Here is an 18761-nt window from a genome sequence, read left to right as displayed (position 1 = left end):
GAGCTCGTAAACACCATCACATCCAAACTTCTGCACATCCAAGCCCCACCCATCGAGTCTCATACATCGAGACCCTTACCAAAGTCCACTCCAATGCCACTAGATCCCAGAAGAAGTTTGGGATCACAGGTGACTCCTTTAGATTGACGGCGATTGGCATAGGGCACAAGGCCCTCCTCCCCAACCCATCCCTCAGCACCGCCACCAAACCCGCTAGAGAAGCGATCTCAAGCACAAAATTTTAATCTGGCTAGTGTTCCAGTGAAGTTGGGAGAGGAACCCACCCTCATGGAGAAGCTCAGCGTCTTTGCCAAGGGTGGCAACCGTGAAAGGCTCCTCGACCTCGATGAGCGGCAGTGGATGGACGAAGGCGAGATGGGGGAAGATCAGAAGATGGTAGACAGATGAAGACGGTGGCAGATGGATGAGGGCTAGGGGGAAGGTGGTGATGGGGGAAGACCGGAAGATGGAAGGAAGAGAGATTTTAATCAGCAATCGGATAGACGAACATATATGAAAGAGGGATTTTAAGGCCCTTCGAGTTCAAGTCCTAATTGACTAAGATCGGGCTCAGGCTACTAATCAAACTAAATCCATTTGGAATTGGGGTCAATTGGGCTATATAACTATAATCGGGCTTGAATTCGGATTTGGGCCCAGACCGGGCCCTAGTCGAGCCAAATATATACCCACACCCGATCCGAAGAACAAACAGATCCTATTATTAGACCCAAATTAGGCCTGAACTATTTTGGGCCTAGTCCAAAGTTCAATCCGAAGTCGGGCCAGCCCGAGCCCAATTCCAACCCTACTAATAATCCTTCTGAATATTCATAGTAGCCAAAGAGATTCGTACGTATCTTGGGTGGTAATCTTTCTAAATACTCATAGATAACCTTTCTAAATACTCATAGTGGCCAAAATAGTCCATATTGAGTTTGATAATGCTTCTATTCATAGTAGCCAAAAAGATCCACATCGAGTCTGATGATCTTTTCAAATACTTGTAATAATCAAAATAATCCATATTGAGCCTGTTGATCTTCATAAGTACTCGCAATGGCCAAAGTAGCTGACGTCAAGTTGATGATCCATCTTGATCAAAATTAAATGATACAAAACACAATGACCAATGACAATTTGTTATATGCTTCAGTTTTGACTAGGTACATAACTTCCACAACCGCAGCTGGGGCAACAAAAAAATTGAGCGAGAAGGAACGGGAATCAAGTGCCCATGGGGGTTCGCCACTAGGTTGCAATGTCATAAACAGCACAAAAATAGAACGGAAGATTCTCTACCCTTACTCGAACAAATGCAGCTTTGAGCGGTTGGCAGAGGTCACTGTTTGTTATTCTCGTGTGGTAGTCTACAAAGTGGTCCACGAAAACAATTGTAATCATGATCTTTAGGAAATACCGTATAGATTGTTATGGTTCTAAATTGGAAAATGTAATTCTAATAGGTTTCCTTCAACAAAGTGTAAGTGGGACAAATCTGTGAGCAAGCAAGCATTTATGGCACCACAAATGACCTGGTCTGCATACTTCCTGTCTTGCAGCAACTTTATGATACCAACTGCTCTTCCCAATTGAACTCACATTTAAGCCTCTCATGCATTTGGCTTTCTCCCTATAGTTCACACGGTCCATGTTCATCAGCACGCCACTTCCATTTCCTGAGATTTGTTCAACCATGCCATATTACCAGCTCTAACTGCATAACTTCATCTCTATATATAATTAAACATACTCCATGGCATCGGTCATACCAGAAAGAAAGGAAACCAGAAGAAAGAAACAAGCAAAATATCAGCCATGAAGAGCTCTTGCTTGATGATCATAGTTCTTCTCGCCATTGCCATCGTCAATGGTTCCTCAACGATGGTGCACAAGGCCTCAGGCAGCATACCCGTACAGGGGGGAGGTGGCAAGAATGTGCTTGCTGATGAGATGAGGACTGGAGAGAGAATCCAAGAAAGCAAGCAAATTTTCAAGGCCTGCATCACCCAAGATGCATGCCGCAAGAAGGCGGCAATCTGCTTCAAGAAATGTACCAACTTGCATGCAAAAGACCACGAGAAATGCATTGCTAAGTGCAACAAATGTGTTCCAAGCTGCTAAGCATTTGGTGCCTCCCTTCTGAAGTTTGGAGTTCTTAGTCTCCACCTTGTTTTCACTTTCGAGTACTTGTGTGCTTGCTCTTGCTTTATTCCACCTTTGCTGGTCCTGGAGTTCCCTGCAACAATAAAGACAATTCGTGTTAGGGTTTTGCTTTGTTGAACTCTATCTTGTGTTTGGAAATAAACATGAATGTTGGTTTCATCTCTCTGAAAAATGATTATGGCTTTTTTGGGCGGTCCATAATATGGTTTGTTTCTTTTTTTTTGGGGGGGGGCAATAATATGGCTTGTTTCTGTGAAGCACTGAACAACTGCTGATTTGAGTCGAGCCTTTTGGTGAAATTTGATTCCTTAGCAGTAACCATATGGTGAAGAATAACTGGAGGGCACCATGGTATTTAGAAGTTCCTGTGAACCATAAGATATGCTAGCAAAACAAATAGAACAGTGCATCTCTGGGCATGTCAAGAGATCAGCTGAGCTTACCAAGTAGTTGATTTGTTAGCTGAAGAGGGGTTAACAATTAATGATCTGGACTTTTCACTTTCCATGTGCCTTGCCTAATGGTGGTTGATCTCATTTTTACCATGTCTATCATTGTTTTGATATATTAATCATTATCCATCAGCCAAGATCTTGGAATGCAAGTTTTTGCAACTTTCTCCAGCCTCTAATAAATCAAGATAAACCTTATCTCGGTTTAGATCATCCCAGCCATCGATCACCCACTAAGATTGCCAAGATACATGCAAATCCTGAGCAAGAGTAATATTATTCTGCATATGAGCTTTGTTTTTTCACTCTTCTTTCTTTGGGTTTTCTATAAAGAGTCAAGCACAATTACATTTTTTTTTTCCAAAATACCGAAAAGTTCTTGAACAATTCCCTGAACATTTCATGGGCCAAATGATTTTTAAAATATTTTGAATATTTGTATATGTGTTACTTATTCAATCTTCAAATGTTGAGATTTATGCATTGTTCATAACTAATCACCTTCTCAACCTCTTCTGCCAAAACAATTATAGCGAAAAATTGAAACGTCTTTCCAAGATACCTCTGATATTAAAATGTAGATAAATTATTAAGTTGTTTAGATATAAAGATCCAAAACTCTGTCATTTCACCCTCATTTAAGCCCAAAAACAATTGTGAAACAAGTTTTTGCATCTTTAAAACATTTGATGGACTGATCCGTTATAACAAGTCATAACAACCCCTGAACATAACAAGCCATGTCTTTTGAACGAAAGCACAAAGCCCAGTCTTCTCTGACCCACACTCTGATGATTCATGATATCTCAATGGATCATAAAGCCGTTGTGCTGGAGATGCATCATTCAAGCAACAATGTTGGTTTTAAATTTTAATTGTAACCAAATTACAGGCGCAAGTAGATTAACACTGCACCAGGCCAAACCACAGAACTGAAACCTGCTATATGTGTGTTGTTCTCCAAAAACAAGCAGTGAAATTAGCCTGCTTCTCCAACCGGATCTCCATCTCCATTCACCATCGTCTGGTTGAAAACAAAATTTGACAGTTTGGTGGCTCACAGCGAGTCCACAATCTCCCCTCTTCAGAAGCTGTTATGACATCATTTAACTCAAGGATGCAGGTTGGACGTTGCCAAACTTCATCATGTCGTTGTAAGTCAAATAACATGAATTTTTCATAGTCAAGGCATAGATTCAAAGAATGCAAAAGGCCTAAATAATTTCCTGAGTAGATGTAACACATTTAAGAATATGAAATAATGTAATTTATCCAGTGACAGGATGGAGAAAATCTAATGAGTTGTTTGCTTTTCTACTTGAAATGCCAATCAAAATCTCAGTATCAGACATCAGCAGTATTGCTATACAACGGGACAAAATGGATGCTTTAGTGGGAGAGAACAAGCGCAAAGGAATTGTGTCGTACTTATTCTTGCTTTCTTCAGCTTTGGCAATTCATACTGACCCTTCATAACATCCGCAATTCAATGTATAATGTACATCTAAGCTCACAGGAACATACAGTGGGATATCCTTGGTGAACATTCAGCCTGTTTTATGGAAAAGTTAGAAAGTGAACTGGAGATATATCATCAGGAATAAATAAATCAAGAGGACTTAAAAATTTTACCATTAAAACACTGTCAGTAGGCTGTTAATGGGACACGAATGATAGAAATCCTTCCCATTGGAGATATGAAAATTTTAAGGTGACAAAGGTTCTTCATTTCATCCTTTTTTCCTGGCATAGCCTTCAAAATGTTCAAACCATTCCTTATCCTCCCTGACAGCTTGATTCCAGCGTTTATTAAATTTTTCTAGCTCAGCTGTTGACTGTCTTCTGATCTGTTGAATGATGACATATTTGATCATTGTCATAATGAGATTTTATATTATTTTGTGCAGGAACAATGTTAAATCGACTGTTCTTACATGAGTTCTTAAATCCAGGGATTTGCTTGGTGCCTGTAATAAGAGAAAGGAAACTGAAGTTACTTCATAATATAAGTCAACATTCATGTATGAAACAATAGGGATTGTTGTACCTACTGAACTAAATCTCTATAAATTTTTAAAAAAAGGAACCAAACAAGAGTACCATGTATCACTCAAGAGGCATAATACCAATTAAGAGCACTTGAGTGATGAAGTGGGCCTACCGTTAGCTTTAATTAAATAAGATTGTCCTATTTGATCTTTACAAGACACATAAGAAAGAATCTATTTTGTAACTAAAGGAATCTACAAAATCTCAATAAATCCCCTCTAAAAGTTTCATATGAAGCTATCATTATGTACATTATGTGCATTGTATTCTTGTATGTTTATGAATATTGCATGGGTAGTCTATTGCAAGCATAATTACCCTTCAGAGATTACCGCATTCACTTAACTGTTCTTTTGAAGGTAAGAAATTTACCCAAAAATCTGTATTTTTCTAAATAAGTATTTCTCAGACAATATTTAGATGGAAAAATAATTTATCTATATTCTTTTATGCATTGGAAAATGACTTGAAAATCTATTATTCATGTTCTTTTGCATTACCAATTTTTTGGATAAATTACTAAGATCTATCCATATTTCCTATATTACCCTTTATTATATAAATATTATTATACATAATAATATAGTATAAATAATATTATATTATATTTTATATGTTACAATATATAATACAATAAATTATATTACATATAATAAAATAAAAAATATATATTATAATACAATATGTAATATTAATATATATTAAATAATATATTATTATATTATAATATATTTTGTTATTATAATAATATAAGATATTAATATTATATTATAATAATAAAATAATATATTATACTATAGCATCATATTATTATAACCATATATTATATTAAAATAATAAAATATTATTGTCTGATAATTATATTGTATTATATTATATATAAGATAATATTATATATTATTATAAAGTTAGGGGTATATTAGAAATGAAACACAAAGGTTATTTTCCTGGTTGATGGAAAAATAACTTATCCACCTCCTAAGTGGGTAAGGCTTTTCCTTCATTTCATGGGTAAATGCTATCCATGAAAAAATAATTTACCTATCTAAAGAAGCATAAGAACATAGGTAAGTTGATCAATGAAAAAGTTGACCAACTTTCTCATGATATTTACCGACAAAAGAACAGACCTTTATTTGCCACAAAACCTCTACAATGGGAAAACATAAGAACTTCAATTCGGTCATTCATCATGTATTTACAGAACCTTGAAGCTTATTGTCTAGCTATCATCATCTTCCAATCCCTGCTGTTGAATAGATCAGTACAGGCAGCCCCTTCTTTCCCTACCTCCAGAGGAATATTTGTTGAAACCATTCATCGGAGTTCATTTGGGATTACAAGGGCTATTCCCTATTACGCTTAAAATCCTCAAGATTTGGCAGCCCAAGCCTTTCCTCACTGCAAATATCCAATCAAAATAAGAGATATTTATGAAGGTGAATTGCTACAAGGGATTCAACATCCCCTAGACTCCAGTACCTCATCATCAAGCCAGCTGATATATCAGAACTCAAGCTGCCAACCCTGAATTGTTCAATTCCAGTCAGTTCATTGATTTTAGCTTTTATTTCTACACACTTCAAAGAAACAATGATCAAACTTCTTCTTTACTGCCTTTATGTCCACCTATTTTTGTTTCACTTGTTTTACAAACCAGGATTCAAGTCCTGGTGGAACAGTGGGACACACCACCATCCCGAGTGTTGAGACAGGGCATCATCTTGAGTGTCAGTATGGGACTGGGAGAGGATGAGACATCTATTGTCCCAAGTGTCATGACAAAGCGCATCCTGTCACTATTTGTCAAATCTCAATTTCAGCATATTGATAATATTTAATCTTTCAATCTTGTTATTGTGTCCTACCTCCTTTAAGTTCTTGTTATCTTACAAGTAAAACTCACAGGAGCCTTTCATTGTACTGTCAGCACAATTTAATACTTTCTGCCGAGTTTTCAAGTTATTTAGCATATTTTATTCCCCGTTTTCTCTGCCCCATATGGTAGATCCCCACATTTTTTGGGGGAGGTAGATCCACTATAAGCATCGGATTCCTTGGTGCAATCGACTACTTCATCGTCTTTTACTGTTAGCGCACACCTTCTGTTTTGCATTTTGTTACCTCACTTGGACTACTGCTGCAATCCTGCAAATGATTCTTCTGGTGCTTATTTTGCAGGTTATCATCAGGGCACTATTTCAAAATAACAACAACAATGAGGATAGTTTCACATGGCTCGTGAGATGTGGAACTCTCTCAAACCTCATGATGCTGATCTGGCTACAAGAAGTTGTTGTGGATGAGACTGTGGGTACAGGTAAGCTGCCTCCAAAAAAAGAGTAAGGAAACACCTAGGAAGCAGGTGCAGGAAGTAAGGTCAGCTATCAGTCAATTTACTAATTTAAATAAATTAATAAATGTTCAAGGCAGATGCCTAGCTCTTAAGGAGTTCTTGGTCATAAGTGACTACGCAAAATCCTATTTTGCTCCAACTCAAGCTTAAGCCCATTAATAGACAACTATTGCATCAAGATAAACATGTCAACTTAATGGAGCCTTTTGAGCAATTATAATTGCAATGATCCAAGTACTAGTGCCAGTTGGCATGCAGGCCAGACACATATCATGCCACCACATGCTGAAATTGAGGAAAAAAAGAGAAAAGAAAAATCACAATATTTTTTTAATTAAAACTAGGAAAGAATAAAATAGAGTTGTGCAAACCTGTGCTGGTGCCAATACTGGCACAAAACAATACATGCAGGTCAGCAGCACAAACCAGAACTGGAAATTCTGAATACTGACTGAGGAGATCCACTGTAAACATTTCTCACAGCCCTCACTTGCCCTATTAGGGATTTCATCCACTATTTCTCTCACGTGGCCACCAGAGGAGCAGCTATACCAGACATGTTGGCTTTTTTCAACACATAGCAAAAATAGCTCAAGAAGTAGGCGTGTCTGCATTAATGTTCTACAAATACATCTTAGTTTTAATTGCCTAGTCAAAGCAATTCTTCCATCTCCAATGTACTAATTGTCTCAACTGCTGCACAACCTTAACAGATCTAGCATAACATTTTTTTTTTTTTTTTGGCATCTTATCGTTTTACGTCTGCATGCTTTTGACTCTACTAATATTGTGCACTCCTGGAAGTCTGACTTTAACAGGTCATGTTACTTTTTACTTTGATATGTTGGATTTATGAGAGTCTTCGACTGACCCTCTAAATATCTATTGTCGACTTAGGCACTGATGTCTCTCATTCAAGTTCTTTGCATGGTAACCTATACAAGCCAGAGTATCAGAAGATACCATAGACCTGGAAATATGTATTGTCTCATCAGCCATATTCTTGGTTTCAACTTTATGCCACACTTCTGTCTTAGCTACTACTGCTGGCTTCTGTCACTACACTCAGGATTATACTTGTTAATCCTTGTCAAGCTACCGTACAGGACAAGGCGGCTTCCCTTATTAAAAACTACATATGTTTCTAATAGAATAAGTTAAAGAGATGAAGTCGAGATGCGCCCTTTGCACAGATTCGTGCATGCAACAGGACTGCCAAGAATTATGTTAGAAGATAGAATTCAGATCTTGCTGCACAAAGAGCAATAAAGAGGATATTGGAACTGATCTAGTATAAATATGATATAAAAGCTTTATTGCAGTTTATATCATACATCATACCCATCTTAGAGCTTCTATATTGCTAGGAAAGAAAGTTGTGTCTACTTGCATCTAGTGATTATGAGTTGAGACTCTGCTAAAAGGAGAGAAGATTTCTTTACTCAATATGAAAATACATTTTTTCTCTGTATTTCATGTCACCAAGATATGATGGCTATTCTCCATTTGAACAAGAGGAAGCAAGTGGATGGCTCTTGAATGCTTAATACTAGTTTTCCTTCACTCAGAATAAATGATAAAGCATCATTGCAGAAATGATAGCAACATAACTAAATAGCTCACAGCACAAATAAAACAAGTTTCATCAGCATGATCATGTTCAGAAGACACACAGAACATACATCTTTTGAATCTCATTTTAGCAAAATCTACTCAATAATAATTGGTTAAATAATTTTTGAATCGCAAGAATTTAAAAAATCTCTTCAGAAAAAACAAAACCAACACTTTCCAGATGCATCTTTGCTTTAAATTTCAGCATAGAATCATAATCAAAGAAGGAAAGAGGGGAAAAAGGTATCTAGCGATGATGAGGTTGAACCTTATTAACAGATGCTCCACCCAAGGAAGGTATCCCTTGGTGAATGATGTATTCGGTATCAATAACCCCAACCTTTTTTGTCCGATCACCCTGAAATACCATGCAGTACTTTGTATATGATGCACTTTGCATATGTAAAAAACATGATAAAACATAAAAAGTAAACATAGAGCCACAAAATAACTTTCCAGAATTAATTTTTTAAAAAAAAGATGAAGATTTCTTTCACTAAATATTAATTTTCCAGATCAAAAAAATATTTGTAGGTCTAATATTAGCACCAGGCAGTTTGGTATTTGCTTGATCTGATGTTCAGCAAAAGAAATTATGTGAATGAACTAATGAGCAAAATAAGCATAACCCCAACAAAATCACATAAAAAGCATCAGTCTGATAAGTTTTTCATAAATTAAGGCCATCTGATCAATTTATGAATCCTATGGAGATGTGGCTTTTGACCAGTCTTTGTGGTCATGCCAAACATGAATTATAGATAGAGGAAGAACTTGGTGTTTGTTTCTGCAGAATATTGATGTACGCAAACAACTATATATGCAAAATAGGAAGCTCAGCACAAAGTGTATAGATTAACATAGGCTGCTAGTCTCCTTCTGAATTTATAGGAGACAGAAAACAGAAGTCTCTGTCTTCTACTTTTCTTTTGAAGAATATGGAGAAACCATGTAATTTTTATTCTAGAAAATAAAAGTATGTATACCTGAGGGCTAACAGGCATGGCAGAGCTACCCCCCCAAAAGACACATAAACAAGTGAAGATTCCTTATGCTACCCGTGCATTTTAGAAATCCTCATGAATTCACTGGATAGTTTTATTGCTTGGAGGAGCTTCCACTTTATTCAAGGTGCTTCCACTCTATTGCTTGGAGGAGCTTCCTCATCAGGGCCACATTACCAAAAAGGATTTACCATCAAACTTGAATTCAAGCATCCAAACTAGAGGACCAGCGAGTTCAATATTTTTAACTGTTTCTGTCATTATGCATCATAGAGACTAGAGAACTTTACGAAACTTGAAAATCAAAATTTCTGGTGCTTAAGCTTGATTGCACTTTTAATGAATATACCCACAACCATGGCTTCAAACATAACATGTATCAAGTTTGTTACTTGGACATGAAGAATTCAATTTTCTCACCATGTCGCTTGCTTGGCACATTTGGAAAAATGCAAGAAATTATATGATGCTTACGGGTATTTAACATTGTCTGACTATGATGATAATGTCTTCTTTGTCACTTTTTGATAGTTCTAGCAAAAAGTGTGAGGTTTTTAGGGAACAGTTACTCCAAATGGTACACAATGCACACAGACAACATAAATGCAAAAGCACATTGTATCATGTTGACCTTTTGAGAATACTATGTTGACTGGAAGGCATTGCACTACGATGATCAGCACTGGTTGAAGGCTCTGAGTTTTCAATTATTTGACAAGAAGGACATTCAAATTGGGCAGAAAAAATGACAATTTTAAATTCCTGGAAGGGATCTTATAAGTAGTTAAGTCAAAACACAAATTCAAACATTCAAATATTCAATCAGCAGAATCACTTATTTCATCAAAATATTAATTAACAGAACGAAGCACAATTGAAAATATTAGAAAATCACATGATGCTAGAATGAATATAATAGATAGAGATTCAGATTGTCAGAAAGAGATAATATCCATGGCAATAATAACAGACTATTAGATCAAATTCTTAGATGATTTATGCAATTTAACAAATGATGATGAGCTTAATCTCTTTATTTCTATCACCTGAGCACAATATCCAAGCTTCATGTCCAGCCCCCACCCATGAATCAGGTCATTCTGCAAAACATTAAGTATCATACAATATTACACAACTTAACAAGAAAGACGGTGATGCCTCAAACAATTAGGGGAAAATAACATTGCAATATTGAGAAGAAAGAGTATACAACATGATGAAGCAAAGATCTGAGCAGTTAACACCCATTAAAAGATAACTACACAAGAAACCAACTAAGAGTTATATCAAAGTTTCTATAATAACAGGATCATTATTGCCATGCCAGAGGGAAGGATCACAACATCCATGAATATCTAATGTATGAACTCCGAAAAGCATATTGTAAGATAATATGCATAAAATAAACAGACCAATTTTATCTTGTAGTGCATATTTCATTGTTTCTAGTTTCATTTGCATGCTCAGATGTGAAAAAGGTCCGGTTGACTTGAAGTGTACTATCATTTGTTTGAAAAGTAATCAGACTATGAAATGAGTAGTGATTTATGTCCAATATCTTTTTTCCTGACATTTTCAGCAACCAAAACACCGATATGAAACAAGCAAGATTTGGCAAGGTTCCTTCACAACAATAAGAAAAATGCTTTGCTAATTGAGATGATAACTGAATACAATGTGGGGATGCAGAGTTTAAAGAGCACTCGACCATGAATCGCAGTATAAAAGAGCAAGCTTTTAGCTTGGCAACAGCAATAATCTTAACCAACAGGTGAAGGATAATACTGGAGAAAAGCAAACACAGCAGTGAACTAAGAAATGAAAGTGGGAAAGGAAACAGTGAAGACCCTCCAAAATAAACCCCAATTCAATGAGCATAAACAGCTACACTAAAGTTTGATTGAAAGATGCATGTTGACAACTTGGTTCTACAAACATACAAAGCCAAGGCAACTCTAGAATAACCAGAAATGGTTCAAACAAGCACTTTGGTTTCAGCGTTTGAATTCCAGCAAGTAAATAAGGAAGCTATGTTCCAGAGTAATTAAAACTGCATTTATATATAATATTCAGGCAACTTCTGAAATCAGGAACTAGTATAAGTATTCTGAAACTTTGAATACCTTGACATTCTCAAGTAATAAATAAGCAAACAAAAGAATGTAGATATTTTGAATTTGTACCTGGATGAGATGCCATACACATCTCCATGCAGCTCGAGAGAAAACAGGCGCCATCCCTTCAACCCATCTGGTACCAGCAAATAAATTGGAATTTCAATCTAATAGAAAGATGCAAGAACTTGTTGGTAGAATATCAGCCACTACATTTCCTAATGTTCATATAATAACATCTAAGGAATGATAATGAACTGAGAGGAGCAGAAGATGGCAGACATCAAAAAAAAATCTGAGAGGGAATAAGCAAAACTATGTAATTGTGTTTCAGTGATAGGTCCATATTTTTCAGATATAAAATTGAAAGTCATATGAAGATGCCAGGGGCAGAGTTGGTAAAATCGCTGAGAGATGTTACCAGGTTCCTGGGTTTGAATCCCACCTTCACTGTAATAAAAGAAGATGGGGCTCCATGTCCACTCCACCTCAAGTTTCAAAAAATTAAAAATAAAATAAAATAAAATCATACTTATTTAAGCTATAAGAGTTTGGAAATCTAAGGTCATGGATAAAATTCAGAAACATATGAAAGGAATAGGAAAAGAATTAATCAAAAGTACATATAAGATTTAAGTTTAAGAGACATGGTTACATGGGTTCAGAACATTGTACTCTTCCAGCAAATATATAGGACATGCAACAACTTGAAAGGACAGCCCTCTGGTGCATGGGTCCATGAAAAAGTGATAAGTAAACAAGTACACTTAAATATTCTTAGTATTTGCTACAACAAAAAGTTGTTAAATACCTCTATCAAGTCAGCATACTAGATGATTATTAGAAAATATGAAATGAAGCATGTTCCCAGAAAATTATAGAATGAACCGTTTAGAATAACATAAGACTACAAGGATGGAGGTTATAACAAAGGATAAAGAAATGTTTGGACTTCGAAATAAACAAAGGTCAGAATAGCATGACTAAATAATCTTTATTAGGTGTTTTGATAAGGTCTCCAGTATACAAAGGAAAAAAGAGAGGTGATGCGCTTGCAATCATATATATATATACGGGGAAAAAAGAAAGAGATAAGATATATGCAGACATGAAAAAACTCAAGAGGCTAATTCAACACAAGATGTACAAATCAGTGGAAACCAAAGCAGAAAGCTTTACCCAGTGCAAGGAGGTCCTCTGCTTTCATCGGAGCAATTCAAACTTCCACGAAAATCATATACCCGCCTTAAGTAACAGAAGAATAAAAGATGATGAATTAAAAAAAGGAATGTCAAAAAATAAAAGTTAAGTGCCCAAAAGAGAAACTATCAGAAAATGATTTATCTACCTGTGCACCTTTGCCTTTCTATCTCGGACTGTAATACGGTGGTGTATTTCAGAAGATTGATCAGGATCCAAAGCAGGCTGTGAGATTTCCAGCCCTTCTGAAGCCATTATCTGTAAATATCTGGACAATCAACTATCAGAAGTTTAGTTAATAACATAATGTATAGGATTTTCTGCAATCAACAATGATTGCCAATATTAATAAAAAAGCTAGTTGAGCAGGCCGCAGTTTGTTTTGAGAAAGTATTATGAAACCAGGTTATATAGTCTCTCCTTTTCAGATCAGAATGATTTTGATTTCTAGTTTGTCTCCATCTCCACAATTGTGGCCCCTGAACATTATGAAAGCTTGAATGAAAAGACTAGGCTAGCTAATCAGGAAGAATCTATCGACTACATCTATAAAATGCTGGGAGAAAGTAGGATGGGTTCGAAGAATGCAATGAATCTACTGGTGGAAGATAGGCTTAAGTCCTGATACAGACCCTGTACTAGTATCTCATCGATAAGGATCCATATGGTGCAGTACAGTGTGCCCCCATGCCAATACATGGTATATTGTTGCAGTAGACACCTATGTACCATGTATCAGTATGAAAGCATACTGAGCACCTGAACTATTACCAAGCCAAGGCGGCAATGATATGCCCTGTACTGACTGGTATGGTCCAATGGTTGAAACCTTGGTTTGAAGCATCAACAACCCAATATAAAGAGTTACTGACTATAGCCCTTCTATATAGCTTGAGAGAAAATATATGATAGTATAAATAGACATACATATAATACAGTGATTAAAATCAGCAGGCTCGATAATCTTAAATGCCAGACTTTCAGGCTTCTCCAAAGCTATATGCATTATAATAATGGTATTTCTGCTACGTGTTGATGGCAATTCCTCGAGTGAGTAATGCAAGCAATTTTAGCAATCCAATAAATCCCTCGTGAAAGGCTGATCTGGAAAAATCACTAACACAGAGAAAAGGTTGGACTCATGAAGGTCCACTCTAAGAGGTGGTAATACTGTAATAGTATCAAGACCACATAATAGCTCGCTTGCATTTTGGGATCCTATGACTGCGTTAAGTTATATAGCTGAAATAAGTTTTTTGAAACACCATAAGGTATATAGAATTGAAGGCACTATGCCACTATATTTTAATAAAAGAGATCCACATTGAAGTAGAAATCCCAGATTTGAAAGTTCTAGTCACTACAAACATCATATCTAAAAATTCTCCAGCCAAATAATCAATTCCAAATGGCCTCAAACATACCTTCCAAGATGAAAATTCTCTACACCCAAGTCTTCATCCCACAAAAATATATAATCATAGGTAGATACAACATCTGGATGTAAAAAGCGCTTTGCGAACCACCTGCAACAATTGGCCATAAACAGATATATATCAATATATTTTGAACAATATTATGTGCATGTAAATGTTGTGTTTGTATATTATGTAAATATGTATATACATATATGTGTCTTCGCATAGAAAAGCAAGTTTGAGAAAATGCACTAGTTTCATCAGAGCCAAAGGCATGTAACCTTAAAAGAAACTTCTACCATGTAGCAAGAGATACTTCTACCATGGAGCAAGAAATCACACTATTGGACACATGTACAGAAACTAGAACAAGAACTACATATATAATCCATGTTGAGACTGATACAAAGATTAAAAGTAAACATATGAGGACAACACATTAGATATGAATCTTTTGTGATGACTTTACAATTGATTATGCTATTACCTCTAATATAAAGAGAAGAATGAGTTACACTGGAAGCACCAAGCATTTAAGTACTGGTGTACCATTCTATATCAGATTGTACCAATAGGGAAACAATTCAAATATCCCCCTGTATCGGCACCATAGAAACACACATCTGGTACCCTCTTTATTTGTTGTGCTGGCACATAAAAACATACCATATGTCAAGATACGGTATAATACTAGGACACATTGGTACCAATATTTTAAACCCTGGGAACCAAAGAAGCGATATGCAGGTTATGGGTAGCCCGCAAATCCCAAAACATGCTTCCAGTCATATCACATGTTAACAACTTCAGAACAAAGAAGAGAAATGTCCCAAAATCTTTTGGTCATCTTCAGGAGAGAATGTTAAATCCATGATCCAACATATTTCAATAAGATATAGAACTTATAAGGAAAGAAAAACATTACCACTTTGTTTGGTTATGAGCAAGTATGTGTATTGCTTTGTCACTCCACTCTAGATCATGCCATCCATCCACATTACCATCATAATGGAAAAGTATAATAGAGCAGTTATCTATAAGAAACTGAACTAAAAAATGTAAGTATTATTAGCAAAACATGCATTGAGATATAAAACAAAAGTTTAGCATGCTTTGATTAGAATGCTAGAATCCATTTATACCTTACGTACTAAAATATCCACATTCTGCTTTTGTGAAATGCCAACAGCCATTGCCAACAGAGCAGTGTATTTCCCACTAATATCCTACAAACAGTGGAAAATATTATTGGATGGAAATTATCAATTCGCCCACAAATTTTTCATTTAACATGATGACATTCAATCGCTAAGGCCTACATCCCATTACAAGAAATAACATTTGAACTGACTCCTCAATTCTCTCTCTTGTAATTAAGGGGGTGATATAATAGGCACAACCATAAGGCTTATTTTTCTCTTATTTAATTTTAGATCCAACATAAGTAAAAGTAGATGTAAGTAAAGATAACATTGAAAAACATGATAATAGCACTTCTAGACATATACAGATCGAAAAGCACAATTATAGAGCCTTGATTTCTGAAGCCATATCAGGTCCTTGCTACCTTTGGCTAAAAGGTATTACCTAGCAATAGCCAAAGTGATGGAAGCATGTTTTCCAGCACATATTTTTTTAGCATAAGGAGGCAAAGGAGGTTATTGGCAACTGCAACTGAGAGTGAAGATAATGATATATGAAGCAGACTAGTCACATATTGAATCATAAGCCAAAACCCAAAGAGATAATATACAAAAAGAAAAATTATATAACATACTTAATTTTTACTATATATTTTTCAGATATAAGGATTTCGCTTTTAAAGAAGACCATTAATACCTACTCATAGATTTAAAAATCTTATAGACATTGTAGATATACAAATGACAAAGCTCTGTAGATATGCAAATGACAAATCTCTATGACATCATCACCAAACTTATGTTATGGGTCACTGATGCATCAGATAACTTCATGTTTGAGATATGGCTTCATTGACTTTGTGATCTCTGTCACCATCCTTAAGTCTGCAGTGCAGATGATCTTCATGATTTAAACATCTTATATCTAATCTCCAACAGAATACAAATTCCATAGTCCTCATGCATCTAGTTTGACACATGGTCAAGAAAACTACTTGAAACTCCACGGAAATGCCTGGACACAGTATTCAATGAGGCTCATGCATGATTCAAAATTTTGTCTGGATCTCACTTTTCTGATTCTGTAACCAGGCAGAAAAAGTGCCAAACCAAGTTGTGACCTCTTTTGACGACATTCATCCATTTTTTTCTGTGTCATGAATCTTTTTGAAGCTAATATGCTTGAGATTTATGATGGAAGTGGCCAAACTATGCAAAATGCATGAAGCCATCAATAAAATAAAACATAGTACTTGTTGTCCTTCTTAAAGGAGTTAAGTGCTCAAATATTGAAATACACTGCAAAAAGAAATGGGTAAAGGACACATGATCCTTATAAAAATGAAATTAGTATTACAACCCACACAAGGCTCCCGAAAAGAGTGAAATGCAGCACTATCCAAATCTATTTTGAACAAACCAGATTAATGATCTTAAGTCATGAGGAGAAAATGAGAAGAGGATGATCAAATCTTATAGTCAGAAAGAAAGTGAAGACAGTCCATCATTACAGTCCACCAAATTGATGGTCCATCATAATTACCTTATCAGAATAACCACCCCACATTCAAGATCAAAAAAAAAAAAAAATGGTGCGATGATAATATTCAATTCAAGAGCACTTCAAGATGTAGGCCATGGAATTGGAACACAAAGCAACAGTTCAAATGTTAATAAATGGATACGTCCACAAGCACAGGATTACAGCAAATAAGTATTCATTTCCGCTAAATCACACCATTGTCATCTCCCTGCGTGTTTCTCTGTTTATCTTCCCAGTTCCCAACTTAACAAGCTAAGCAAGATATTCCTCAATTCCCAGACAAATTCATACGTCTCTCCCAAAATCATCGCCAGTTACACAATTTACATTTACAGGCTCTTTTTCCACTTCTCATCACTTATCTGCCCCCTTGAATTGCACCAAGCATGCGAACTCCTCAATCTCCGTATGTTCAAGTTTACAAGAAATACAAGGTCTATTCCCAAACACCACAACTATCCAATACAGAACCAGGAGGGGTGGCGGGCGCGCTGGAAATCGCCTTTAGGAGCAACCTCTGGGAAATTATTACGGCTAAAGGTGAAGATGAGCACGAGATATATTAATTGTATACCTAAAAAGATTCAGCAGCACTTATTAACGAGGAATCTTGGAAACGGAATATTTACCTTTTGGCTTGAGCTCTTCCAGAGGGGCTTCAATTCCATGTCGGAGGTCGACTGCACTACGCCACGAGGCAGGCCATCGATCCTGTTCCTCAACAGCCTCTGAAATCCAAAACCACAGCCCTAATTCCCTTCACGCAAAACAAAAAGAACACGATATAGGATGATGACCGAACAAGGACAGTCCCGCACGGTACCTTGGCGGATTCGAACGACTGATGACGCAGGTCCATCTGATCAGGATCCAAGGGTGAGAAGAACGCGAAAAAGGAGATTTGAAAGAGAATAGAGAGAGGAGAATGGAAGGAAAGTGAGGTACCTTGAGGTGCTCGTTCTGGATTTTCATGGTCATGACTGCGAAGAGGACGAGGGCCATGAGGAGGGCGACGAGCCCGAAGGAAGCTCGTGTCTTCATGACGGGCGGCGGCCGAGGCGGAGGCGGCGGAGCTAGGGTTCCGACGAGGGTCCGATCGCGTTTCTGGCGTTGGCGGAGATCGAGAAGTGAGTGGAGTCTGTCGAGAACGGGAAAGGCCGGCCTTGATTCCGGGTGGAGGGAAAAGCGTACAATATGCGAGGCTGGAGGGGCAGCGTGTGGGATCCGCTGGATGGTCCCATAAAAGACGGGGCGAACGAAATCGAATAGAAGATGGACACGTACTTCCCGCAGCGGGAGTCCCATAGCGGTCGCTATCCCCAGATAGTGGGTCCGACTTGCATCGACATGGTGTGAGCAGTTGGCATTATCGATATCGTTCTTTCAGAGGAATATGTGTTTTATCGGGGACAGATCTCAATAGAAGTAGCAGCAGCTGATGATCGGATGTCTGGACGGGTGGAAGATGTAGGGAAAATTCCGACCGGATGATCGACGCGTGGATAAAAGCGTGGGAATTTGTCAGGTCAGTTCACCGTACTTTTACGGTTGGGTGCATTTTGTGTTCCGTCGGCAGGGCGTCCGAAAATGCGGTGCTACCGACAGCTGCATTAATTAACTGTGAAGCGGTGCCGGTCAAGTCTTGATCCCCCGCCCGATGACAGGTGGCGTACGGCGAAACCTATTTCACGGGAAGCAGTGAA

At 37.0% G+C, this 18761-nt stretch overlaps 1 protein-coding gene across 1 annotated transcript; it reads right to left on the bottom strand.

Moving 5' to 3' along the window:
- Positions 1 to 3813: 3813 nt before the first annotated feature.
- LOC105055478 (uncharacterized) lies at positions 3814 to 18369 on the bottom strand. The gene is made up of 14 exons (XM_010937312.4): positions 18004 to 18369; positions 17882 to 17917; positions 17688 to 17786; positions 15516 to 15599; positions 15299 to 15417; positions 14380 to 14481; positions 13104 to 13223; positions 12935 to 13000; positions 11825 to 11891; positions 10688 to 10741; positions 8906 to 8995; positions 4553 to 4585; positions 4251 to 4465; positions 3814 to 4170 (listed from the first exon to the last, which is right to left on the bottom strand). The coding sequence occupies exons 1-13, from the start codon at positions 18361 to 18363 to the stop codon at positions 4349 to 4351; spliced, it is 1347 nt and encodes a 448-aa protein (XP_010935614.2). The 5' UTR covers positions 18364 to 18369; the 3' UTR covers positions 3814 to 4170; positions 4251 to 4348.
- Positions 18370 to 18761: the final 392 nt, after the last annotated feature.

Source organism: Elaeis guineensis, chromosome 12, assembly GCF_000442705.2.
Source record: "Elaeis guineensis isolate ETL-2024a chromosome 12, EG11, whole genome shotgun sequence".
NCBI lineage: Eukaryota > Viridiplantae > Streptophyta > Magnoliopsida > Arecales > Arecaceae > Elaeis > Elaeis guineensis.
This window is presented reverse-complemented; position numbering and strand designations above follow the sequence as displayed.

Coding starts and splice junctions, on each gene's coding strand:
- LOC105055478 (XM_010937312.4), bottom strand. CDS start 18,363: ATGGGACTCCCGCTGCGGGAAGTACGTGTCCATCTTCTATTCGATTTC. Junction 15,600..17,687: donor GGAAGAGCTCAAGCCAAAAG/GTAAATATTCCG, acceptor CACTGTTTGTAG/GATATTAGTGGGAAATACAC. Junction 10,742..11,824: donor GTGTATGGCATCTCATCCAG/GTACAAATTCAA, acceptor AATGTTTTGCAG/AATGACCTGATTCATGGGTG.